This window comes from Entelurus aequoreus, linkage group LG06 (assembly GCF_033978785.1).
Source record: "Entelurus aequoreus isolate RoL-2023_Sb linkage group LG06, RoL_Eaeq_v1.1, whole genome shotgun sequence".
In the NCBI taxonomy this organism is placed as follows: Eukaryota; Metazoa; Chordata; class Actinopteri; order Syngnathiformes; family Syngnathidae; genus Entelurus; species Entelurus aequoreus.
This window is the reverse complement of record NC_084736.1, coordinates 45703867-45731194: the sequence shown is the minus strand read 5'-3', so window position 1 is coordinate 45731194 and position 27328 is coordinate 45703867. Positions and strand designations below refer to the sequence as shown.

Below are 27328 nucleotides of genomic sequence, written 5' to 3'. Positions count from 1 at the left end.
ATTTACATGTCCAGTGTTTGGTTCGGTGTCTCCTGATAGTAGTATTGTTGATCTTCTGTCTATCCTTCCAGTCAGGGATTTATTTATTTTGTTTCTATCTGCATTTGAGACAGATGCTATCACTTTAGCTTATGCTAAGAGCTTCGTCGATGTATTGTCGTGGAAATAAAGGTCACTGTTAATGTCCATTTCGCCTTCTCGACTCATTTTCAAGAGGATATAGTATCCGAGGTGGTTTAAAATACAAATCCGTGATCCACAATAGAAAAAGGAGAGAGTGTGGATTCCAATGAGCCAGCTTGTACCTTAGTTACGGTCAGAGCGAAAAAAGATATCTCTTGAACTGCATTCTAGTCTGTCACTCTAACGTTCGTCATCCACAAATCTTTCATCCTCGCTCAAATTAATGGGGTAATCTTCACTTTCTCGCTCCTAATACCTCTCGCTCCATTGTAAACAACGGGGAATTGTGAGCAGCACTACCGCTTGTGACGTCATGCTACTTCCGGTAGGGGCAAGGTTTTTTTTATCGGCGAGCAAAAGTTGCGAACTTTATCGTCGATTTTCTCTACTAAATCCTTTCAGCAATAATATGGCAATATCGCGAAATGATCAAGTATGACACATAGAATGGATCTGCTATTCCCGTTTAAATTTTAAAAAATCATTTCAGTAGGCCTTTAAAGTTCCTTTAAATGGGAGGCGTTGATTTGGGTTACAAGTGTTTTGAGTTAAGAGCTCTCTGACGCAGAACTATTTAAGCTCCTAAGTTTAGCTATTACTATTTGCAACACTAAATTGGCCCTAGTGTGTGAATGTTGTCTATCTGTGTTGGCCCTGCGATGAGGTGGCGACTTGTCCAGGGTGTACCCCGCCTTCCGCCGGATTGTAGCTGAGATAGGCTCCAGCACCCCCCGCAACCCCGAAAAGGATAAGCGGTAGAAAATGGATGGATAATCAGGACTGTAAAATTTCTTCAAATGTGGAAATCTGCTTTTTTAAACTTTAATTTTCGCGTCAAAATATCACTTTCATGTTTTTTTTTATGAAATATCAATAAAAATATGATCTAAACCAACTTTGTTGAATGTTCGACTCAGCCAGAGGTATAGTTGCTGTTCCTCTTGCCTAAATGCCAAACAGAGTTGCAGGACGGGGAAACGATCAGGAGCACCGAAACAAGCTCACTCGTTAGCTAACAATTCTAGCTAGCTTACTTGTTGTCGCCTCCGTTCGCTCTCCGAAGCACAATGTTGACGGCTGTCTACTTTGTTGCTAATCACATTTGAATGATTACAATCCGAACACTGTTAGTGCCAAACCAGTTGTAGTTTTGGAGCATTTATTAGCAGCCAGTGAGAAGGTATAAAAAAAAAACAATTGTAATGGTAAATGATGCCTGATTCCCTTGCTCAAAGAACGAGCATCATCACTACTAATGGAGACCTACTAGTACCAGGAGAAAAGCATGTGCTCTGCAAAAAACTGTGTTGTACAGGGCTGCTTCCCAGTGGAATAGGTTGCCTCGTGTATTAAAGGAGTCAAATAATGTCTAAAAACACTACTACACTACAGACTGTTTTTTATTCCCTATTTTATATATGATGGATTGTATTACTGTTTGTGTAGAATTTTATAGGCATATTCTTTGTTATTGAGTGTCTTTTTTATAAATGTATTGTTAAGATTGTATTTAGATGTTATTGAAGTCTTGTGTGATGGACCCCAGGAAGATTAGGGGTTACTGTGTAGCAACTAATGAGGATCCATTTTAAACAAAGAAGCAAATAAACCTATTGAGCTATTCAGCCACTCACAATGTATCTCTTCTATCAATGAGACGTTTTCTATGAAACTGCATGATTTCCTTTTTTGGGTGATGTTTGGCAGCCCAAATGAAAGGCTTTGGGGGGGCAGTTCTGGCCAAGGGTCCTCTTTTATAGTGTTTAGCCCAGTTTTTAACCAGTTTAAGAGTGTGTTCACTGTGTTACATCTCACCTGGTAAAATGTCAGCCTACAGCTCCAGCTGTAATGACAATGTTTTTGACACCGCACTAATTAGAGGCTGTGGTAGTTTTGTGCTTTTCGCAGGCCAATTTGAGCATTCACGGGACTCTATCTTGGACCCCTAGGTCAGGGTGCTTGAAAGACATTCTTCTGTATTTACTCCATCACTCCCATCTTCATAAGGCCTATGCAAGCTGCGCAATTCCGCCTACAAAACACTTAAAAAAACATCCAAACACCTTCATTGAGGTTTTATTTACATTATGTAAATATGTATGTAATGTAGTACATTTATAATAACATTTAATATTTACTTAGTTAGCTAATTTTACACATTTGTGGCGCATTAACTTAAAAAACGCATCACAATGTTTGCTTTTTTTTTTTCTTCGTCATCACAGATTATTACTCACTGCAGACTTCATGAGAGCCAACAAACATAATAAAACATCACTTAATGTGCAATGTCTGCTGTCATTAAGATGCCGACTGCTGGGATGTTAATTTATTCCCATTTAGGTGAAGAATGTCTCATAATCCTCACGGAGAAACGGGTTCGGGGGGACCAAAGGTCTTTTCGTGTCAGTCTTGCCATTTTCGGGTCCTAAATGGCTGTCAAAGTCTACCAACTTGTCGGAATACCTACTCAGACTTCTTCTGTCTAGGTGAGATGCATGATTTATGATCTACAAAAAACTTTCAGGGCGCAAAGAAGCGAGAAAGCAGTAGACCACTCGATGTAAACATAGGGACACACACGAGTGATCACGGCGCCGCTATAAATAGTTTGTCTGTATTAGCGCTTATAATAACAATATCACTAATACTTGATTAATATTAAATTCACGAAATGTAAATGGAGTATTGTTGGCGGTTTTTGAATGGTTATTTATTGGATTTCATGGCCATAATAGTGGAGCTCCCATTGGCTCTGCTGTAAGCGGACTTTTATTTAGGTTTATTTAATATTTAGAATGCATTAAATAAAATAAACCATCCGTCGTCGTGTCTTTCATAATGATAGTAAACGATAGGCAAAATTACAAAAAAAAAAGTGCAGTTCCCCTTTAAGTTAGATCTACATTTGTAACTTGCACAAGATTCTGACTTAGAAACCTTAAAATTGATAGCTCAGATTATTACTAAGGTGTCGTTTTGAAGCATGATCTCCTTCTGCTTCCCAACAATCAGAGATAATTTTCATTCATACCTGTGTCAAAATTAATTGACATGTGAGTTATACCTCTTTTCAGCTCAAACCAGTTTGGCTATTTTTGTCACACCTCTGCCATCAACAAGGCATTTGGAGAATTGCCACTAACCTTTTTTGTTTTTTTTGTATTGCTCTGCGAGTATTCTGTCTAAAAGTTTAGTTCTTTAAATTCAGTCTATTAGAGAAACATTCTTTATACCATATTTACTTTTAACGGTATATAGTATACACCTGCACAATCCAATACAAGATGTGTAGTGAAGCCTGGTTATTTTTTACAAAGCTGTCCTCCATGAAGTGGTGAGTGCCTATCATATTCATGAGGTTTTTCCTTCATGACATCATATAATCCTGGGACTTTTGAATCGACCGTCTGAGCACCTCTTCTTTCAAAATTGGAGCAAACAATTGAGGAAGATGATTATTTTCATTTAATTTCATTTGCTTAATTGAGACAGTGCACATTAATCAACACTTGAATAAACAGTGTAAATGCGCCGGACTTAACATAAATGCTAATATATGTTAGAGACAGGCGACACATTTGCAAAGACTCCACAGATGCATAAAAATTACAAGAAGGCGAATACAATCATAGATGAAAATAATATCATCATTGTCCTTTGGAACCTCAATTTATAAACTTCATTAAGAAAAGTTTGTAAAGTGAAGCAAATTTCTCCATAAGAAACGATGTAAATACAAGTAATGTTAATAAGTAAGTAAGTAAATTTTATTTATAAAGCGCTTTTCACAGATAAAATCACAAAGCGCTTTACAAAACATAGGTGAAATAAAACAACAATTCAATCAAAACAACAGGGGTAACATAAAAAGGATGCAAAGTGGATTAAAAATTATAGTTAAAAGGTGCATTAATTAAAAGCTTTACTAAAAAGAAAAGCTTTCAAATGTTTATTAAAAGTATTAACTCAGTCATTTAATGGGTTCCAGCCTCTACAAAAGTCCATATTTTAGTTAAGGCTTGTATACTTTAAAACACCATATGTAGTGCTATACAGTACTGTATATCAAACATAACAAGGAGGTGATGAATAAACTGTCTCTTTATTAATAAGCTAAAACAACAACAATGACAAACTAAACTGTGCTCTATGCGCTGCTCTGCCAGCACGCGCACACACACAGAAGTCCTTTTGGTGCCCTTACAAAAAATCTGAAATCACAAAAATCTTTAACTTTAACAACCATATTGCCACAATAATGAACATTAACATTTTTTTAAATTCACTTACAGTACACATCGGCAAAGGAGCAGATCACAAGAGAAGAGAAAGACGCAGACAGAGGGCGGAGAGTGGGGCGGGGATTTGAGTGTGTGTGTGCGCTCTTGGAAGACACGCTGCTGAACGAGATGTATTGTAATTCCTCTGCTGTAAAATAAGTCCACTTTGGCATATTTTTCCAGAAAAGTCAGTTCTAATCACAATTAAAAACTTGCGGCTTCCTCAATCTGGGGTCCCAGCGGGACACAAAATGAATGAATGATGTGTTCATACACAGACACTTGAGGTATATTTGGCACGATAAAAAAAACCCGGAAAGTTCACAAATGAAGGGGTTGGTAAATCGAAGTTCCGCTGTATTACTGTTATAATGTTAGTTTTGCAAAATAGGTGACTGTTGATGTTGCTTACGGGTAGGTTCCTAAGTCTGGTCCGGCACCCTCAAGGTCCCATGTGTCTGCAATTGTCAGTGACATTCATGGTGGAAAGAAGCAGCACGCGTACAAGACAGAAATCATCGGGGGAGTGGTAGTGCACACTCCTATTCAGGTATAGTGCCCCTAAAATAAAAGTTGTGTTTGTAAAAAAAAATGTTTAGCACATAGAGTATACACAGACATGTTTTGGTGATTGGGAAGATGGTGATGTTTCAGAATGAATCAGAGGACACTGAGAAGAAGGGCATCAAGCCTGGTGTGCTGAGGTCCAGCTACTGTGTGAAGCAAGGCAATGTTGTGAGTAGACCGCTACCTTTTAACTTCAAAGGAGGATGAGCATGAGGAAACTGACATGTTTTGCAGAGAAAAAGCTGGAAGAGACGCTTTTTTACCCTAGATAACAACGCGGTCAGTTACTACAAGTCTGAGATGGTGAGGACAGCCTGCTGATCTTCATCTGTACTGCTCTTCTTCATCGGCTTATGTCTGCTGTGTTTGTGTGCCAGGATAAGGAGCCTCTGCGAGCCATTCCCCTTCGGGACATTCAGAAGGTCCATGAATGCCTCGTCAAGTCGGGGTGAGTCAGTGTGACCGTGGAGTTTCCAGTTCTTGCTTTCTCACAATTTTGCTCATGCTCTTGAAATTGATTATAAACATATGCAGGGTGTGCTCATCCAGATAATGTTTCATCTGAAATGTTTGCGTCATAAATGCACCATTAGCAATAAAACCGCTAGTTGTGGCCACAATAAACTTAACTGACTTTACACCTAAACAATAAAAAGCTACAGTAAGGAAATAGGCCTACAGTATATTTAAAAGTTAAGAACACAAATTTAAATGTGGTTGAAGTTAATTGAAATTAGTTAAAAGTCATAAAAATATGCACTATTGCATACATTCTAGCATGTGTAAAGATTTTATTATCATTTTTTGTTTGTCATTCATTCCTGTGAATATTCTCATTAATCCAAGCCTTTATGTTCTCAGGGAATTAAATCGATCGTCCCCTCCGGTAGAGGTTCTGCAGTTTTGATCCTTAGGTGTTTGGTGTGCTACGACAATATCAACACAGCTGTAAATGTTCTGTTTTTGCATTGCGCATTATTATGGTACACTCTTTTAGTGTATTTACGGTAATTCCCAGCATGCATTGCTCTATGCGCGGGCTCCGGTGTTTAGTCTGTTATGTGAACGGCAGTGGCCGGTTTGTTATGGTGTTCCCTCAGTAAAGTATACGTATAAAAAGAAGAAGGTTGTCGTCATTGAGTTATCAATGGTAGCAGAGGATGGCTAACAACGCTAACTACAGAGTCCCTCCTGCGTTTGAAGAAAAGAAGTCATATGAGAGCTGGAAAAATGAGGTTGAAATGTGGATACGTGTTACCGATCTGGATAAGGAGAAACAAGCATTAGCTGTTGCTCTCTCGCTGAGGGGGAGAGCTAGAGATACAGCTTTGGAAATACCTGCGGATGATTTGAACAAAGATGACGGGATGAAGACCCTTGTAAAGGCATTGGATAATGTATTCTTAAAAGAAGAAAAGGACAGAGCTTATGATGCATACACGGACTTTGACAAGATTCGGAGAGAAAACGAAGTTTCCATGGTGGATTACATCGTTCAGTTCGAGCAGAGGTACAACAAAATGCGCAAATTTGACATGGTTCTTCCCGACGCTGTTTTGGCATTCAAGTTGTTGGATACAGCCAGTCTCGATGTTAAAGATAAACAGCTTGCGCTTACAGCTTGTTCAACACTTACATTTGCAAGCATGAAGTCAGCTTTAAAAAGGATTTTTGGAGACAATGTGCAGCCGCCCACATGCAGCGGGGGAATTCACATGCGCGAAGATGTTGCTTTTTATGTGGATCAAAGGAAAAGAGACGGAAGGAAATTTCGTTCCCAACCCGACCAAAAGGGGGCGCCATTGACTGGCTCAAACCCACTGGATAGGTTCGGCAGAAGATCTTAGTGCGCTATCTGCCAGAGTACATTTCACTGGGCTAAGGACTGCCCAAATAAGGCTGAACATGTAAAAATGACAGAGGAAAATGCAGAGACAGAAACAATTGAAGAGTGCAATGTTACATTGTTTTCTAAAGAGTCAGTTTCTGATGCTGAAATACTCATGGTAGAAGCCTTAGGTTCAGCTGTAATTGACACTGCATGCACCAGAACAGTCTGTGGTGAAAAATGGCTGGAGAATTACATTCATACACTGAAGGAGAGTGACAAGAAAAAAATGGAAAATACACAGAGTAGAAGAGCTTTTAAGTTTGGTGATGGACAAGTTGTTCATTCCATAAAAAAAGTAAAAGTCCCAGCAAAAATAGGACAAACCAGGTGCCACATAGAGACTGAGGTGGTCTCAGTGAACATTCCTTTACTACTAAGTAAAACGTCACTTAAGAGGGCAAAAGCAGTGCTTGACATTGAGAATGATAAAGCCACAATGTTTCAGAAACCAGTGCCTCTTGAGATTACATCCTCAGGACACTACTGTGTAAACATAGTGGACAGAGATTGCACAGCCACCTGTGAGAATGAACCCCAAACTGATGAAGTTCTGGCCATAACAGATGGCATGAGTAAAGATGAAAAACTCAAAGTATTGGTGAAACTTCACAAGCAGTTTGGACATGCCTCAGTTGATAAACTCAAAAAATTACTAATTAGTGCTGGAAGTAATGATGATGAGAGTGTTACTATTCTGAATGACATCGTAAGTAGCTGTGAAACATGTCTCAAGTACAACAAGCCCAAACCAAAGCCATCAGTTGGTCTACCAATGGCTTCAACATACAATGAAACTGTGGCATTAGATCTACACGAGCTAGAACCAAATGTGTGGTACCTCCACATGATTGATCACTTCACCAGGTTCAGTGCTGGTAGCATTGTTACAACAAAAAAATCCAGTGAAATTGTGAGGCACTTTATTCATTCCTGGGTGAGTGTTCATGGAGCCCCATCTAAGATTTTTTGTGACAATGGAGGTGAATTCAATAACGAGGAAATGAGGGACATGGCTGAGAACTTTAATATTGAAGTGAAAACCACTGCTGCCTACAGTCCATGGAGTAATGGATTGATGGAAAGACATAACCAGACCCTTACAGAGATCCTGTTAAAAGTGAAGAAAAGCAGTGTTTGTGACTGGAAAACAGCCTTAGATTGGGCCTTGATGGCAAAGAATACAATGCACAATGTGCATGGATTTAGTCCATACCAGCTGGTGTTTGGACAAAACCCGAACCTACCTTCTGTGCTGGTTGATAAACCACCTGCCCTGGAGGGCACTACCATGAGTAAATGGGTAGGACAGCACATTTCAGCATTACATGAAGCAAGGACAGCGTTTACTGAGGCAGAGTGCTCTGAGAGAATCAGGAGAGCTCTGCGCACACAGCTTCGCAGCACAGATGAATACTACGAAACTGGAGATAAAGTGTACTACAAAAGAATGGACTGCAATGAATGGAAAGGCCCTGGGGTGGTAATTGGACGAGACGGGGTGGTAATATTTGTTAGACATGGAGGCTCCTATGTCCGGGTGCATCGCTGTAGACTGCGCAAGGCCACAGATCACTACACTGACACGTCTCGTGACAGCCAAGAAAGCCAGACAGAACTTAATGCAGCAAAATGTGGTATTGAACATGTTGAAGATCTACCCAATACTGTATCTAGTGATGGAGACAGTGTGCCTAACACAGAGAATGCGGCAGGGAGCTCTAATAATGACAGAGACAGCAATGAGCAAGATAATGATCCATCTGACAGACAACCTTCTATCATAAGAACAGACCGTAGTATGAATCTAAAAGCAGGACAATTCATTAAGTATGTGGAAAGAGACACTGGAATTTTACACACAGCAAAAGTGCTAGGTCGAGCAGGAAAGGCAACTGGAAAACACAAGAACTGGTACAATCTGGAGTACATTGAGCCAGTTAACCTCACTGGCACAACAAGGTCAGCTGACCTTTCACAGGTTGACACACTGCAGATTCAGTCATTGGACAGGGTGGAACAGCCATCTGATCACGAGGATGTACTTGTTACAAAGGATGTGTCATTTGAATCAGCTAAACTTACTGAAATCAGTAACTGGGAGAAACACGGTGTGTTTGATGAAGTAAAAAACATGGGACAAAAATGTATTTCCACAAGATGGGTGTGTACACTCAAAGACACATCAGACGGCATAGTTCCAAAAGCAAGGCTAGTGGCGAGAGGATTTGAAGAGCTAAACACAAAAGATCTCCCAAAAGACTCGCCAACATGTGCCTCAGAGTCTCTTAGACTACTCATGTCTGTGATATGTCAAAACCGATGGACACCCCACTCTATGGACATTAAGTCAGCATTCCTTCAAGGAAATGAGTTATCCCGAGACATCTATGTTCGTCCACCACCTGAAGCCAAGAGTGAGGGAACTCTATGGAAGCTAAACAAATGTGTTTATGGACTAAATGATGCATCACTGTACTGGTACAATAGGGTTAAAGAAACAATGTTGCAAACTGGAGGAAAGATGTCACAAATTGACCCTGCTATATTTTATTGGTTGGATAAAGATTGTAATGTGTCTGGGGTGCTTGCTTGTCATGTTGATGATTTCATCTGGGGTGGTTCACAGATTTTCACAACAACTATAATCCCTCACCTGCAATCTGCCTTTCAAATGGGCAGAGAAGAACATGACAGCTTTCGCTATGTAGGCATGGAGTATGTCACTGCAAATGGAGTAACATGTATGCATCAAGACAATTACATACAGAATCTCCAGCCAATTCACATAGACATCTCCAGAGCCATGAGACGGGATGCTCTTTTGACTGAAAGTGAAATTGATGACCTGAGATCAAAAATAGGTCAACTTCTGTGGGTTGCCAGACAAAGTAGACCGGATATTATGTTTGATACATGTGTCCTTGCAGCTAACATAAAACATGCTACTGTGCAGACTTTACATGACACAAACAAGGTGGTGAGAAAATTGAAATCAGAACATGTGACACTGAAGTTTCAGAACCTGGGAAAAGACAGTTCTCTAAAGCTAGTAGTGTTCTGCGACGCCTCGCTGGGAAACCTTACAGATGGAGGCACTCAAGGGGGACATCTCATTCTGCTGATGGGTGAGGAAGGAAGATTCTCCCCTGTGTATTGGCAGTCAAAAAAGATCAGAAGAGTCGTACGGAGCACTCTTGCTGGAGAAACTCTTGCCCTTGCCGATGCTGTTGACAGTGCCATTTCTTTATCTGACCTTCATGCAGAACTTACCACAGGGAATGTATCACAACATGTCTTACCAATAGTGTGTGTCACTGATAACCACTCCCTTGCAGACGCCATCAAGTCTACTAAGTCAGTGACAGAGAAAAGGCTCCGCCTTGAAATAAGTGGCATCAAAGAACTTCTTCAGTGTAAAAGAATTCAACAGATTCTCTGGGCACCTACTGGAGAGCAGCTAGCTGACTGTTTGACAAAACGAGGTGCATCCGCACTTCAGCTCCTAAAGGCACTCAGTGTTGGAGAGTGGAAACTGGAATAGAGACTATTCTTTTGTGGACAGTTTTTTTTGTATAAGTTTTTTTGTTGATCACCATGTTCTTACATTTTCATACTTATGGACATTAATAATAGACTGATTTTTTGTGTTAAAAAAACTAAAAAGAAAAAGTGGGAGATTGTAAATGTTCTGTTTTTGCATTGCGCATTATTATGGTACACTCTTTTAGTGTATTTACGGTAATTCCCAGCATGCATTGCTCTATGCGCGGGCTCCGGTGTTTAGTCTGTTATGTGAACGGCAGTGGCCGGTTTGTTATGGTGTTCCCTCAGTAAAGTATACGTATAAAAAGAAGAAGGTTGTCGTCATTGAGTTATCACAGCAAAACACACACACTAAGATTCTGTCCTACAGACTCTAGTCCTGCAAGCCTGAAATGTCGTATGAACAAACGTAATCTAAAGGGGTGGGTGTACAGTATGTATATATATATATATATATATATATATATATATATATATATATATATATATATATATATATATATATATATATATATATATATATATATATATATATAGTATCGATACTAAGGTGGTTATTAGTATGGTATCAATACTAGCGTGGTGGGATCGATATTTTTGTTTTACTTTCTCGATTTTCCTCACTGAGTTTATGCGACTGCAGCGTCTCTTCCAGTGTGTCAGTGCAAACAGCATTAATTATTATCTGCATGTCATGTTAGTCATTTTAGTTTACATTTTAAAATTAATATTTTTGTTACATTATTTTTTTGTTATAATGACCTTTATTTTAAACAATTGTGTGTAGTATAATTAATATACTATTACAATATTTTAAAATGTTGTATTTAGTTATTAAAAAAAAAATATTTGAAGAACATATTTTTCCTGTGTTCTCATAATCATAATCAACTAACTCGAGGCAAATTCACAAAATGATTCAATAATTATGACGTTTCAAGTTGAAAAATATCAGTATCGCTACCAGTTTCGGCGATACTAGCCATGTATTTACTTGTTATCTGATAGATATCAAAATTCACATTATTACCCACTACTAGTGATCTAATAAAATCGAAGAAGCTTCATAACAACCAACCACCGTAGCAATGGCAGAAAAACAGGCAATAGTGTATCAGGAAGGTTACAGCGCTTCAATTTTTCCACATTTTGTTATGTTACAGCCTTATTCCAAAATGGAATACATTAATTTTGTCCTCATAATTCTACAGACAATACCCCATAATGCCAATGTGATTTTTTTTTTTTTTTTTCATTTTGTAAATTTATTAAAAATAAAAACCAAAAAAAATCATATTTACATAAGTATTCACAGCCTTTTCTCAATACTTTGTTGATGCTACAGCCTCAAGTATTTTTGAATTCGATGCCACAGGCTTGGCACACCTATCTTTGGGCAGTTTCACCCATTTCTCTTTGCAGCACCTCTCAAGCTCCATCAGATTGGATGGGAAGCGTTGGTTTTCATCCAGGATGTTTCTGTACATTGCTGCATTCATCTTTGCTTCTATCCTGACTAGTCTCCCAGTTACTGCCACTGAAAAACACTCCCACAGCATGATGCTGCCCCCACCATGCTTCACTGTAGGGATGGTATTGGCCTGGTTATTGAGCGGTGCCTGGTTTCCTCCAAACATGATGCCTGGCATTCATGCCGACAAGTTTAATCTTTGTCTCATCAGACCAGACAAATGGCTTCCGTCTGGCCACTATACCGTACAGGCCTTATTGGTGGGTTGCTGCATAGATGGTTGTCTTTTCTGGAAAGTTCTTCTCTTTCCATGGAGGAATGCTGTAGCTCCGACAGAATGACTATCAGTCATTATGGTGGTACTTGGAGAGCCAAGTGTTTTCTGAGGTGGTAGTTGGTGGAAAGAAAAGTGTTGAGAACCTCTGTTCTAGGTCATGGGAGAACTAGAACTAGAGGTATAAGTGGATCCGGTACCAAGTAAATGTAGGGGTAGTATTGTTTAAAAAAAATAAAAATAAAAGGTGACATTAAATGTAAACAAAACCGCTAAAATATCAACCATTACGTGCAGGTATTAATGAAAAATAACATCAGTTGTGTTTGGCAAATTACTTTAAAAAAGTAATTATAGCTAGTACGTCTTTACTTTGCCAAAAAAGTAATTCATTTAGTAACGGTATTACTCTTTCAATCAATCAATCAATGTTTATTTATATAGCCCTAAATCACAAGTGTCTCAAAGGGCTGTACAAGCCACAACGACATCCTCGGTACAGAGCCCACATACGGGCAAGGAAAACTCACCCCAGTGGGACGTCAATGTGAATGACTATGAGAAACCTTGGAGAGGACCGCATATGTGGGTAACCCCCCTTTAATAAATGTAATTAATTACTAGGGAAAGTAATTATTGTTGCTTTAAAAAAAACTAAACATTTTAAATATCTGGCATATGTAGTTGAACGACATTTCGTGAAAGCAGTGTGTGTGATTGTGTGCCTTTTTAAAAGGCTGTGCCTGTTGCCAAGGGATGTGTGACGTCAGTGAGAGAGCCAGACAGAGCAGCATAGCTCAGCTGTGTTTGTTAGCTCTTGCAGGACAGCAGCTCTGTTGAATCCTTTCACTGGACTTGGCTGCCAATTTACGCCAACAATCCACAATAAAACAAAAAAAAAACTAAGTCAAGCCAATGTTTGTGCTAGCTAAACAAAGCTAGTTTAAAATGAACTTGAATTGACAATGTGGTGTGTGGACTGAAACAGTAACATTAGCACAAATGCTAAAGTTAATACAAACCAAGAGAAAATATAGATATTTTAGATTGGATGTCCCCTTGGTGAAAAATGTAATACATTTTTTGACCCTTCTAGTTTGTGATATCATGTTCCATTTTGTGTCCATCAGTGATCTGCTGCTGCGAGACAACCTGTTTGAGATCATCACTGGATCCCGAACCTTCTATGTTCAGGTAAAACTCTGAATACTGATTAATTGGACCAACATTTTTGTACAAGGAGATTATTCTTAGGTGGTCATCTTGTGAGGCAGCAGGTGTGTTGTGATGTTTTTCTTGAAATGCTCCACTGCTGATGTGTAACACAAGCTTTGTTTTTTGCGAAACGGCCGCAGCCACCTGTTACCATAACAACAACAACATCCTGTTGCTCCCTTCCCACGGGAGAACAGCTGAGAGAAATGGCAAGCGTATTATTTTTTTGTGCAAGAAAAAGGGAAGCATGACAGAATATTATAATTGGATATTTATGTTTAAGTCACAGATGTGATGTTTTTCTATGTAACTTAAGTACTTGCAACACTGCACAAGATGCATATAGGTCTCATAAATACTGCACCTTGACATACATGGCTAAGGCCTGTACAGTACATAGATCGTCTTTATTCTTACACACGTTCCATTAATAGTTGACCATCATTAAAGTCTGTCTCCTGTGTGTATAAATAGTGTGCTGTGACCAACATCTTTGTCACTATGTGCTGATTGACCATGAGCTCATAGTCGTCTGGTACAGTTCCCCAATATTGTAGTCTGTCCAGTCATTGTGTTCTGCGTCCATACTGCTATAACGTCCAGGCATGTTTAAAACGGTAAAGTTATAGTAAGCCCAAAATTGAGTATTATGTAGCAGATGCATTGTGGGTCATTTAAGAGAAAAAATGGGTACACGGACATTGTTATAACATGGCATCTTCTCTCCATAGACAGACTCTCCAGAGGACATGCATGGCTGGATCAGGGACATCGAGATGAAGATTCAGGATTTCAGAGGACCCCATAAGGTAGTAACACTGTAACACCACCCTTTGGATGTTGCAGCCTTTTTCCATTGCTTTTATAAATGAAACCCTGGTCAATGTAATGTGGCTGTTTTGACAGGAATTTGAAATAAAAATACAAATTGGGTACTTATAGTCAAAGATTCAAGAAACTTTATTGCCATACCAGCACACACGAGACACATGAGATGGCACGAAATGTAATACCTGAAGTTCCCAATTTAGCTTAAAGCTGTTTTATTTAACTGGCGGCCCGCAAGCTACATCCGGCCAGCCAAGGCTTTTCATTTGACCCGCCGAACATCACCGAAATAGGCTTGATGAAACCATTTAATTTAGGGTTGCTCATGCATGCAGCACTCCCACCCTCCACACAGGGGGCAAAGGCATTTGTGTCACGATGAAGCAGCAGTGGGGTGAGTTAAAGAAGACTACTCATTCAGCCTTAAAAAAAATCTAAATAAATTGTAAAAATCTGACTTTTAACGACGACTGGACAACAAAGTATAATTATTTTGCATTATACAGGTGTATGACGGGCCACTTCATGTAATTTATTAGCAATTTTGCACTTGTTTTCATTCCTTTACCATTGCATACGCTTCACCACTTTGACAACTTTCTCTAAGGCATGGGTGTCAAACTCTGGCCCGCGGGCCAAAATCGGCCCGCCGTGTAATTTCACTTGGCCCCTGAGGCGATATCAAATTAACACTAGAGCTGGCCCGCCGATTATATACAGCGGCGGTGCCGCGGTAACACCGCATTCACCGCTAATTCTCATACTTGCCAACACTCCCGGGAGACTCCCAAATTTCAGTGCCCCTCCCGAAAATCGTCACGTCCGCTTTTCATCCAGTCCGAGTGCTGGCCCAGTCACATAATATGTGCGACTTCTGCACGCACACACAAGTGAATGCAATGCATACTTGATCAACAGCCATACAGGTTACACTGAGGGTGGCCGTATAAACAACTTTTAAAACTGTTAGAAATATGCGCCACACTGTGAACCCACACCAAACAAGAATGACAAACACATTTCGGGAGAACATCCGCACTGTAACACAACATAAAAACAACAGAACAAATACCCAGAACCCTTTGCAGCACTAACTTTTCCGGGACGCTACAAGGTGTGTGTGTGTGTATGGAGGGGGGGGGGGTGGTTGGTGGTAGCGGGGGGGTGTATTTTGTAGCGTCCCGGAAGAGTTAGTGCTGCAAAGGGTTCTGGGTATTTGTTCTGTTGTGTTTATGTTGTGTTACGGTGCGGATGTTCTCCCAAAATGTGTTTGTCATTCTTGTTTGGTGTGGATTCACAGTGTGGCGTATATTTCTAACAGTGTTAAAGTTGTTTATACGGCCACCCTCAGTGTAACCTGTTTCGCTGTTGATCAAGTATGCGTTGCATTCACGTGTGTGTGTGTACAGAAACCGCACATATCTTGTGACTGGACCGGCACGTTGTTAGAATGGATGAAAAGCGGACGTGACGACAGCTCGCAGAGGACGTTAAAGGAAGTGCAAAAAGTGCAACTTAAAACTTCTGTTTTAAATAAAATAATATGGTAAATAAAAATGTAGTATTGTATATTGTATGCAAATAAATAATCAAGTAAAACATTGAGATTACTGTATAGTTTTAGTAAGTGGATTAACGCAGGCTTTTCCCTGAAGTATCTTGGGCTCCTTGTTAGTGTGTACTGACAATTTACACTTCATTGCATTGCACATGTAATATATCACGATATTGATTATTAAATGCGTTATAATTCTACAAGAGTTTTGCAGCAGCACACATGCGTACAGCTGTCTGGTTTGGCTGTGCAGAGTGACCACGGAGCGACCACTAAAGCGGTCGCTCCGTGCATTGTCCTCCATTACATGGTATCATCATACATGCCTTGTGTAAAATCATTCCAACATAGTAAGCTGTTTCTTAGGTGGAGTTTGTGGTTTTTGCGGTCTTGTTTGCCTCTTAAAGAGTTGCATTTCCCCCACTCTGCTCGATGCTGTTTCAGATGCTGGAAAAAGTTTATTGTGCTGCTGCCGTTTCTACAGAAACTTTGCAGCTTGCATTCACTTGTTCCACGCCTGTAACTGCAATTCTAAAGCACTGACAACACTTTTCTTTGGAACAAACATCTCGCTCTCGTTAGCATTAGCATTAGCCATGTTCTGCTAGGCTTGTGGATCTCTACTAAAGAAGTAAGAAGACGGGCGAGGGCTACGGAAGCTCATGGGGGCCAAAAAATATGCCGGAGCAAGAGGAGAATCAATCAATGTTTATTTATATAGCCTTAAATCACAAGTGTCTCAAAGGGCTGCACAAGCCACAACGACATCCTCGGTACAGAGCCCACATAAGGGCAAGGAAAAACTCACCCCAGTGGGACGTCGATGTGAATGACTATGAGAAACCTTGGAGAGGACCGCATATGTGGGTAACCCCCCCTCTCTAGGAAAAAAACATAAATTTGATATTTTTTAAATTGTCTAATTTATTGGTAAAATCGATATATGCCCAGGGCCTAACTTAATGTATAAACAGTTTGTAGGGTGCAACAAAAGACTATATTCAGCTTACTGGTAAAGACTACTTCCTGCCAGCACACCGTAGCCTATACACTACTGCCATCTAACGTCTTAAAATTGAAACTGCATTCAAAGTCTACTATATACTGTAATACTTGCAAATGAAACTCAGCTGTCCAAAAAGTTTGAGGTAGAAAAAAACTTAAGTACATTTCTAGTTTGTAACAGACTTTAGACATTTTCTACATTTAAGTGTATATCAAATCGAATCTAATTGAATCTTGATTAATTGATTTAGAACCTTATAAATTGAGTTGGAATCGATTTGGGGAAATTGGCCATGATACCTAGCCCTACTGGACCGCACAGTTATCAGTATTAGCTCACTGTTAAATGTTATATTAACAAAATAGGATTTTATTATTAAACAAATTAATATTTGAACATGAAGACACAAACAGATGCACTGAAAATGAGTACCGTTGAGTGCCGGGAATCTGTAGTCCAGATGTGCCAGCCTGATTAAGACATAGCGCTGGGGGCAGCCAACGGTTCATCTACTTGTATATTTATTGAGACATGTTTGTAAAAACCTTGGGTTTTGAAATATTTTGTCAAGAAAGCCAATTACATGTAGTTCTGAAAAGAATAAAAGGCTAAAATGTTTTAATAGGCGATGTAAGCAGTCTGAAAGCAAACTAAAAAAGATGAGTCATCCCATAACTCTCTCTGATGTTGAAAATTGATTGTCTTAACAAAGAGTACAATATGGGACATATATTGTCAATGATCCATAAAAAATTCTGGATTAAAGATTAAACTGGATTCCACTTGTTAGAATTGTTGTACATACTGCTTCGTTCTCGTCACAGTGCACACTTATTATTTATTATTATTAGCCTTTATTTAACCAGGTAAAATCCCATTGAGATCAAAGATCTCTTTTCCAAGGGAGACCTGGCCAAGAGGGCAGCAGCAAGGTTACATTAAAAACAGTAAACAAATACATAAAACATCACATTTACGACATTAAAACTTGCTCACATAACACATGTGCATACAGACAAGGTAGACTGCAGTCCTTTTACAGAAGCTTTAAACTCATTCAACGTAACAAGGGTTTGAAGTTTAATATTCGATTGTGGGTTATTCCAAGCCTTCGGTGCTGAAAACCTAAATGCTTTCTTGCCCAGTTCAGTTCTTACTTTGGGTACGACAAATTGCAGAACATTCATTGAATGAAGATTGTGACTTCCTTGTTTCTTTGTTAAAAGACAAGACAGATAAGATGGAGTGATACCCAGAATGGTTTTGTAGATGAAAACATACCAATGATTGAGGCGTCGAGCACTTAAAGATGTCCAGTTAACCATTGAGTATAATACGCAATGGTGAGTAAGGGGAGCGCAGTTGGTGATAAATCTCAGTGCACCGTGGTACACTATCCAGCTTGTGGAGACAACCAGCAGTAGCATTCATGTACAACACATCTCCATAGTCAATAACAGGTAAGAAGGTTGTCACCAATGATTGCAAGAAGCCGCTGCTCGCCATAATGTGGTCAAACCAACACAAATCTAAACTATTGTCCAACGTTGGCAGTGGTCTTCTTGAGTGAAGTGGAAAGTGAAAGCTCCTGATCATCCTTTTGTTTTTCTCCATAGGGGTTTTTATTTAAAAGAGCTTCATCTCTCTATCGAAGTCACAAAGCTTCTGCGTGTCAAGTTCGACGAGGCGAAGAGCACCGCCCAGTGCTCACCAAGTCATGCTCCGTGACGCCGGGCTGGCAGCCGTGGATGCCTATCCTCCCACCTGGGGTTGCCATCATGGATGCGGAAGACGACGACGACAGCGCTTTCAGCGCCGTGCCTACCTTTGCTTCACTCTCCTCCTCCCCCAACTCATCCTCCACCTCCTCCTCCTCCAATTCCCTCTCCACCCTAGCTTCTTGCCCTACCGCGCCCTCCTGTGGACTGGGTATCCTCACCGCATCCGGGGATGCGGCGTGCGGGCGTCGCCGGCACCGCTCGCAGCCCCAGTCTCACACAGCGTGCACTTTCCCCTTCAACTTGGAGGATGACAGCCTCCGTACCACTGATGTCTAGGTTGGGTTTTGTTATTGGACGCGAATGTGAGTGGTCATGTAGTATTCCTTGTATAAAAGGTGACCTGCTATTAGGGCCCCACCTGCTGGTCATATGGATGTGTTACAGGTAACATGGGGATATACAGTGTTGTATTCTCAGAGGAATGTTAAAAATAGGATGAAGCCTTTTGTTGATGTTAATGTATATTGTGCAGCTTCTTCCGAAAACTTGAAAAACGTAATTGTTCTTGCAGGGCTGCAAACGATGGCACATGCTTTTAACCCCAGGCACTTGTCTACAATCAGACAAAAAATAGCATGCTATAAATACTCAGGCATGTGACTTTTATTGTTCATAATCTTTTCTTATAGTATTCTTTCCAGAGAGACACATGACACAAATGTCTCACAGTAACCTTTATTAACATTTAACAAGCATTTCCTGACCATAAGTGAAAGTGGAAAAACTCAAACTTGAGAAACGAGCTCATTCTTTTTTTTCTTTTTCTTTTTTTGTAATAAATATTTTTTTGGACATGAAACCATATTAACACCATATTAAATAATATAGCAACACTATATGGTACTTGATGAAGAATATACTGCTGACTAGCAGGTTGAATGGTGTCTAAATGTGGTTCATGTTTTCCCCTGTAGCATTATAAAGGTTTATAACGCTGTCACTTCATGTAATTTATTAGCAATTTTGCACTTGTTTTTATTCCTTTACCACTGCATACGCTTCACCACTTTGACAACTTCCTCTAAGGTGTCTAAAATAGTTTGTATTGAAACACACCGGTGCCTTCAACTCATGCTTGAATCCCTTAATTTTCCTCCTTTTATATTAAATCTTGTTTTTGTATTGCTCTTGTGGTTATTGATGACAATTTTCTCATTTACGACATTGGAGAGATAGCTACACAAGTTAACAAGATTCCAAAGTAGTAACGGTCACAAGAGCCAGTTAGCAAACAGTCCGCCTTTGTAAAGATGTTTGATAAAAACATGAATGGTAAAATAAATGTATTTTGTGCTTTGTGTCATTTCAAGAGGCATATATATGCAGTACAACTGTTTGTCCTCCAGGTGTCACGCTTGTCTGTGTTTCAACAGAGATGTTCCAAGTGTATTTAATAAGGGTGTGGGAAAAAATCGATTCGAATTCGAATCGCGATTCTCACGTTGTGCGATTCAGAATCGATTCTCATTTTTTAAAAATCTATTTTTTGGTTTTTTTTTATTGATTTAAAAAAAAAAAATTTTAATGAATCAATTCAACAAAACAATACACAGCAATACCATAACAATGCAATCCAATTCCAAAACCAAACCCGACCCAGCAACACTCAGAACTGCAATAAACAGCAATTGAGAGGAGACACAAACATGACACAGAACAAACCAAAAGTAGTGAAACAAAAATGAATATTAACAACTATCAATATGAGTTACAATTTCAACATAGCATCCCTCATTGACATTATCATTAGACATTTATAAAAATAAAAAGAACAATAGTGTCACAGTGGCTTACACTTGCATCGCATCTCATAAGCTTGACAACACACTGTCCAATATTTTCACAAAGATAAAATAAGTCATATTTTTGGTTCATTTATTAGTTAAAACAAATTTACATTATTGCAATCAGTTGATAAAACATTGTCCTTTACAATTATAAAAGCTTTTTACAAAGATCTACTACTCTGCTTGCATGTCAGCAGACTGGGGTAGATGCTGCTGAAATCCTATGTATTGAATGAATATCAATCAATCAATCAATGTTTATTTATATAGCCCTAAATCACAAAAGTCTCAAAGGGCTGCACAAGCCACAATGACATCCTCGGTACAGAGCCCACATAAGGGACGTCGATGTGAATGACTATGAGAAACCTTGGAGAGGACCGCATATGTGGGAAACCCCCCCTCCAAGTACAGTCCTTAGTGGATCTAACATAATAGTGAGAGTCCAGTCCATGGTGGGGCCAGCAGGAGACCTTCCCGAGCAGAGACGGGTCAGGAGCGCAGAGATGTCCCCAACCGATGCACAGGCGAGCAGTCCACCCCGGGTCCCAACTCTGGACAGCCAGCACTTCATCCATGGTCACCGGAACCGGAATAACCCGGCGAGGGGGCAGAGGAGAAAAGAAAACGGCAGATCAACTCGTCTAAAAAAAGGGGTCTATTTAAAGGCTAGAGTATACAAATGAGTTTTAAGATGGGACTTAAATGCTTCTACTGAGGTAGCATCTCAGTAGAGGTAGGGCATTCCAGAGTACTGGAGCCCGAATAGAAAACGCTCTGTATAGCCCGCAGACTTTTTTTGGGCTCTGGGAATCACTAATAAGCCGGAGTTCTTTGAACGCAGGTTTCTTGCCGGGACATATGGTACAATACAGTCGGCGAGATAGGATGGAGCTAGACCGTGTAGTATTTTATACCTAAATTAAAGTCGCATCTTAAGTGCACAGGAAGCCAGTGCATGTGAGCCAGTATAGGCGTAATATGATCAAACGTTCTTGTCAAGAGTCTAGCAGCCGCAGAATAGAGAATCGTTTTGAATCGGGGAAAAAATCGTTTTTGAATCGAGAATCGTGTTGAATTGAAAAAAAAAGAAAAAGATTTTGAATCGAATCGTGACCCCAAGAATCGATATTGAATCGAATCGTGGGACACCCAAAGATTCACAGCCCTAGTATTTAACTACAGGTACACAAGGTGGGCGATACTGCACATTATGGTATCGATTAAATACACTGTATATATAGCCAATACCATACGTTTTTTACATTTTCCCAGATACTTGGATGATTTTAGATTTCCTTTACTTTCTTAATCGTGATTATAATCAGAAACACAGGCCGCATAGTGTAGCAAAAAGTAGTCAATTTATTATTTTTAAATGTATTATTTATTGTACATGGTAATTGGGATTTGTTATATATTTTATAAAAATATAATATATCAGTATATATTATATAAAAATATAATATATCAGTATATATGATATACTGTATATATCATATGTAAATATTACTTATGTTATATTTTATATTGCTACTATGATACATTTTTTGTCTACTTTATACCTGCATTATCCTTTCCATCCTTACACTTTCCATCCTTTGTAACGGAGCTACTTTGTGGAACAATTTCCCTTGTGGATCAATAAAGTTTGTCTAAGTCTAAATACAACAATAAAGGAATGTTAACAATAGTAATCAATTAAAAGTTGTAATGTCATTAACTGTAATTATTCCTGTTCGTTGCATACAATTGTTTAAGGAAAAAAGTAAAATTCTAGATTTGTAACAGCAAAACAAAAGCAAAAACTAGCTCGAATCATCCAAAGAGTTTTGAATTCAATAAATGAATATAACAATATAAGAATCGGTCGACCCTTAACAGGAACCTTTGTCACTAAACGGGTGTTTTCACGACTGCACAAAACTGTTACGCTTATGGTTACTCCTGTCTTTTTTTTTAGTTTATTTGATTGAGGTTTACATTATTGACAGTCACTCTGGAACCTTGCATTTGCACTTAAAAACCAAACTAATATCGGCTACCCATAAATAAAACAAAGTGGATTTTTTAAACTTATTTCAACGGACGAAGATTAGCCAGCACTTTTCAATTCTAGCCAGCACAACTATTCAGTTGTTGAGAGCCTGACTCGGTGACAACCTCAGTGGCTTTATATTCTACTACAGACTAGCAACATTAAAGTAAAAAATGTACTTTTAAAACGAAGACATCTTTATTTCAACCAGATGATTATAAAAGATTTAAGGGATATTTGGCGGCATCTTCACTCGAATCAAAACGTCCACCATCTTGAAGTCTTCCTGGTTTGCTGTTTAAACGTCATGGCGCCAAACAGGTATGTTGTAAATACAAGTTATCGGTCTCAACGTAAATACTCAATGTTTATTTAACGGCTAAATAATAATAATACAATAGTTTTCAATCAATCCATCCATCCATTTATTTAATTGTGTGGTGTTCTTTTATTTTGAAACGCTAACATCCGATTTGAAGTATACTGTCCAATGTGAGAATGGTTTGAACAATTACAGTTTTCTTTTTCACCGAAGCACATGCCTATTAAATAGTACATTATTAACACAAATGAGTAACCGGTCCACATTGACATGGATAAGTGTTTGTTTAGAAAAACTAACCGTTTTTGTTCACAAAAACATGATGTTAAAGGTCTTTAAAGTCCATATATTTATTTATTTCTTGAGTCTCCTCGCTCATGCAACATTGAATATGAATAATATAGATTAAAATGAATGATACTTAATTAGGATTAATCCTAATGTATGCACATAAACTGTGATTAATCTGATTAACAATGTTACTTACTTGACACACTGTAAAAGAAAATTGGGAAATTTTTGATTTTTTACGGTAAAAAAAACAAAAGCTCAGTCACCAAAAAATTAACCCATGTAAATGTTTTTAGACCGAATTACTATAAATTGAAAAAGGACACTACAGTTATTTTTACGTAAAAATTCTGGTGACTGAGCTGCCAGAGTTTTACAGTAAAATCTGTGATTGTTGTTTTTACAGTGCATTACTGTAAATAGAAAACGGTACCACTTTTTTGGAATGTGAATTTTACAACAACTCACGATTCGATCCTATTCTGATTCTCGGGGTGACGATTCGATTCAAACCGATTCTGGCAATTTATTATTTGGTATAGAAAATTATGACGAAACCTTTTTAAAACAAGGTTTCAGTTACAAAAGGTCCTCTTGGCTGCTGACACATGATGTATACACGCAGCGAGTAAGCACCAAGATGGCCAAAAAACTTATTTAAAAATGTTAGATTTTTTTCCATCAGTTATTGAATATGAATTGATTTGGAATTGGAATAGATACCAATTGTGATTTAAATTTGAATACATTTTTTCAGAACCCCAACATGAAAATTGTAAAAGTTAATTTTATGACGGCAACAGTTTGACGCTGTAACAGATTAGTTTAGGTTCCTTTCCTTATTGTTCTTTCAAATATAGCCAAATCAGTGCAGTATCTAACCAGCAAAGCACTCTTTGAGCACAGATTTCCACCAAGTACTATCTCCCAATTGTAAAGACCCCTTTAAAAAAATAGATAAAGAAATATGTGATGCATTACATTGTATCGTATGTATGTTCGAAATAAACTGAAACTGAACTGAACGGTGATCGGGACCAACCCCCAAAATGTAATGAATGGTTCCTTATTCCATTTCTCACTTTTCCTAAAAGTTTCTTCAAAACGGCACATAACTTTTTTGAGCTATGTTGCTAACTGAGAGACAGACAAATAAACAGAAACAATTACAATCTACTGATGGTTGGTAATCAATTAAATGATAAATATGGGTTAGGCTTAAGGGTTTGGCGATATGGCCTAAAGACTATATCACAATATCGATTGCAGCCTCCTGCAATAACAATATATACCACAATATATTTTTGGTATCTAGATGATGATAGAATCATTTTAAAATTAGTTACAAAGGCTCCTAATTTTGCTGCTGACATAGGTGGTAACATAATGCGTCATTTCCAGTTTTATTGTTTTCTCAAAACTATTGGTAATCTAATTGCTAATTTACTGTTAATATCTGTTTACTTTCTGTTGTACCATGTTTCTATCTACATTTCTTTTTAAAATGTAATAAGCACTTAGTCCTCTGTTGTTTGGATACTTTCCATTAGTTTTGGGCAATACTACACATTTGGGTATCGATCCAATACCAAGTAGTTACAGGGCAATACTGGTCATAACAAGCTGATATCGTTACTTAACATTTTAAGATCATTGAATGATTAAATTCTTGATCACAATTATAATCAGACAAAAACAAAGGATGGCGGTGTAACAATATCTGTTACGTTTTAAAATGGTTTCCTACTATTGGCTCTGATTTAAATAATTTGGAATTATTTCCTAAATTTGTAAACAATAACAAAAAATAACGATCTAACGGTGACACTGTGGTATCGACATGATATTATACTACTACATTATTACTACATTACTACTGGTATTTGTATCGATCTGCTCACCATTGTTTACATTCTAGAGCTCTAGCTGGAGGTTAGCAGTTAGCATATCCTCCCACGGTGTGTAGTGTAGGATGTTTAGCTATTCATCGTCCTCTATGGATGATGCTTGGAAGAAACTTAGTTTATTCGCTCCCCGGAGACGAGCATTGCTAATTTTTTTGCACTGTGGGGGGGACATTAGTCCATAGCAAGAATGCTACATTGCCTTCCTTGGCATGTCGCTATCAAATTTGCAGCACAGGTACAATGTGACATCAACATGCATTATCACAGTAAGACCGTATTAAAAGCTCTATTGTCGGCTCTATTGTCGGCCAAATTAATGCATATTTTTTTGTTTGTCTGTTTTTTCCAAAAAGACTGCCAGATGGTTCACTTTTTGCATCAGTGTCAGCAGCTGAGCGCCTTGGTCCTATAGCGAAATGAGCTCAACTGAGTGAACCCTCTTCTCAGACATCCAATCATTTTGTCTCTGTGGGTGGAGGCGAGGTCTGGGCCGCAGGCATACACACACGAAGAAGTTTAGTAACGTACTCATAAGGTAAAGTAGTAGAAATTATTCAAATAACACCCTAAATCTAATCACTTGTTCCTTATCCAATTTTGGACATTTCCTGAATAATTAAGGAAGTGTTCAATGAGTAAAGACATATTCTAGGACTTCCAAATTTGAACTTTTTCCTCCCAAGGGCCAACTTACAAAGGCCAGTTTGTTTGCCCTTTCGCGCCGTCGCCTCCATCACATGATGCAGACACGCGTACACGTGGCCATCTAAGGCCCGGCGGTTGTGATAAGTGAGGTGTTTCACACGTCCACTGCAGCGCTGCGTTAGGTCAGGAGTCTAAAAAACGGTGTCCTGACCCCTGCCCAGGTTCCCGTCGGCGACCGCGGGGCCGGCAAGCATTAAATGTCTATGTAGAACGGTTTAAATCCTCTCTGCAAAAGCCCCGAGAGCCTGCGAAATGTCAGCTGTGTTAAAATGAGTTTTCAGTCTGGTAAAGACAAATCTCCTGCAGGTACTGAGGGACATCAAGCAGAAGAGTGGCTGACTCCTCAGGTTTATTGCAGCATCAAACCTCTCCTTATCATTTAGGCATTTAATTATCTTGTGAGTATTGTTTTTTTTTATGTCAAATAAAAATACACAAAAGAGGTAAAATATCTTGTTTCTGAATTTTACACGATTAATGTTGAAAGGTCATGTTGCACTTCACTTTGACGCCTTCGAGTGACAGCATCTCTCAGGGCAGCCAGACACTGCGTCCCCAAATGTTAATGTTCTCACATGAATAACCCCTCACTAGTGTGTCCTCACTGCGTCTCTTTTTGGACTCCAAAGGGCACTCATGCTCCTGGCACACTCTAACTGGATGCGTTGTTATTGTTTTACTTGCATGAAGCAGTTAATAGGAGTTTGATGAAGTCACACTGAACTTTGTTTACTTCTTTTGTTTTTACTTTTCCCCTCTACACGTCCTTCTATCAGCTCCTGTTCATTCCCTGCTTACAATCGGAGCCCCACAAGAGGGCGCTGCAATACCTCACAGTAAAAATACTGTTTCTCTTCACATTCAAAGTAGCCAGCTTTTAAACTCATGTTTGAAATAATGAAAGCTCATCCTGTTTGTAAGGTTTAGTGTCAAAATGTATTTTTGTCGTAACATAAGCAACTAAAGTTCACTTAAAAATAAATTGATGGGAGATTAAATGAGTGTTATTTTATTTTCATCTCTTCTGGCTTTGAAAAAGGGTGGATGCAAACTTGTTTGCCAAAAATAATAGAAATGTTTGGAATTTCACTTTTGTTCATTATAACAATGATTTTTAAACTCAAAACATAGAAAGTGTTTGGGCTAAAATACTCCTGTGTCGCCAAATAGTGCCTTGAAAAAATGTCCATTGTAAATTTGCAGCTTATTGCTGGCAAACAATTGCATTACTTTCACAGTAAGATTTACAGCAATTCACTGTGAAATATTAATTTACTGTAACTGCTGAGCTGTGATTTTACAGTTACAACATGTTACAACTTCACAATTGTAATTGTCAAGTAAATACAATAACCACGATTTTCTCATACGGCCTACGTATGTAACCCAAGTAATATGTACTGTGGCAACAATAACTTTTTTTTAGCAGTGTTCTTCTTCTTGTTCTTAATCTTCTCTCTTGGTTTACCAGCATACCGCCACCTACTGTACAAGAGTGTACTATGTAGTCTACGGAACCAAAGCAATTTGTTGTGATATTACAGAGGAGGACTATGATTACAGTCTTTTACTGTAATGTTTACAGTCAATTGGTTGGTTGGTTGAAGTTCATTTCAAACATGTATACAGTATCACTATGATACATCACATATTATGCAATATTTTAAATTTTTCTTTACAT

General features: G+C 38.7%; 2 protein-coding genes across 5 annotated transcripts in view; both read left to right on the top strand.

Moving 5' to 3' along the window:
• Positions 1-19719, top strand: part of plekha2 (pleckstrin homology domain containing A2) — a 49168-nt gene extending 29449 nt beyond the window's left edge. Inside the window, exons 6-12 of the mRNA XM_062050808.1 lie at positions 4885-5016; positions 5121-5201; positions 5268-5336; positions 5411-5481; positions 13343-13406; positions 14159-14236; positions 18433-19719. Of these exons, the coding sequence (XP_061906792.1) occupies positions 4885-5016; positions 5121-5201; positions 5268-5336; positions 5411-5481; positions 13343-13406; positions 14159-14236; positions 18433-18873 (936 nt within the window). The 3' untranslated portion in view covers positions 18874-19719. The remainder of the gene's footprint in view (positions 1-4884; positions 5017-5120; positions 5202-5267; positions 5337-5410; positions 5482-13342; positions 13407-14158; positions 14237-18432) is intronic.
• Positions 19720-22311: 2592 nt separating this feature from the next.
• tbx5b (T-box transcription factor 5b) overlaps positions 22312-27328 on the top strand; it is a 42323-nt gene continuing 37306 nt past the window's right edge. The window contains exons 1-3 of one of the 4 annotated variants that reach the window (XM_062050797.1): positions 22312-22743; positions 25296-25477; positions 25954-26045. The gene's annotated coding sequence lies outside the window, so the exon portion shown is untranslated. The remainder of the gene's footprint in view (positions 22744-25295; positions 25478-25953; positions 26046-27328) is intronic. The other 3 variants (XM_062050798.1, XM_062050796.1, XM_062050799.1) reach the window with 3 other exon arrangements.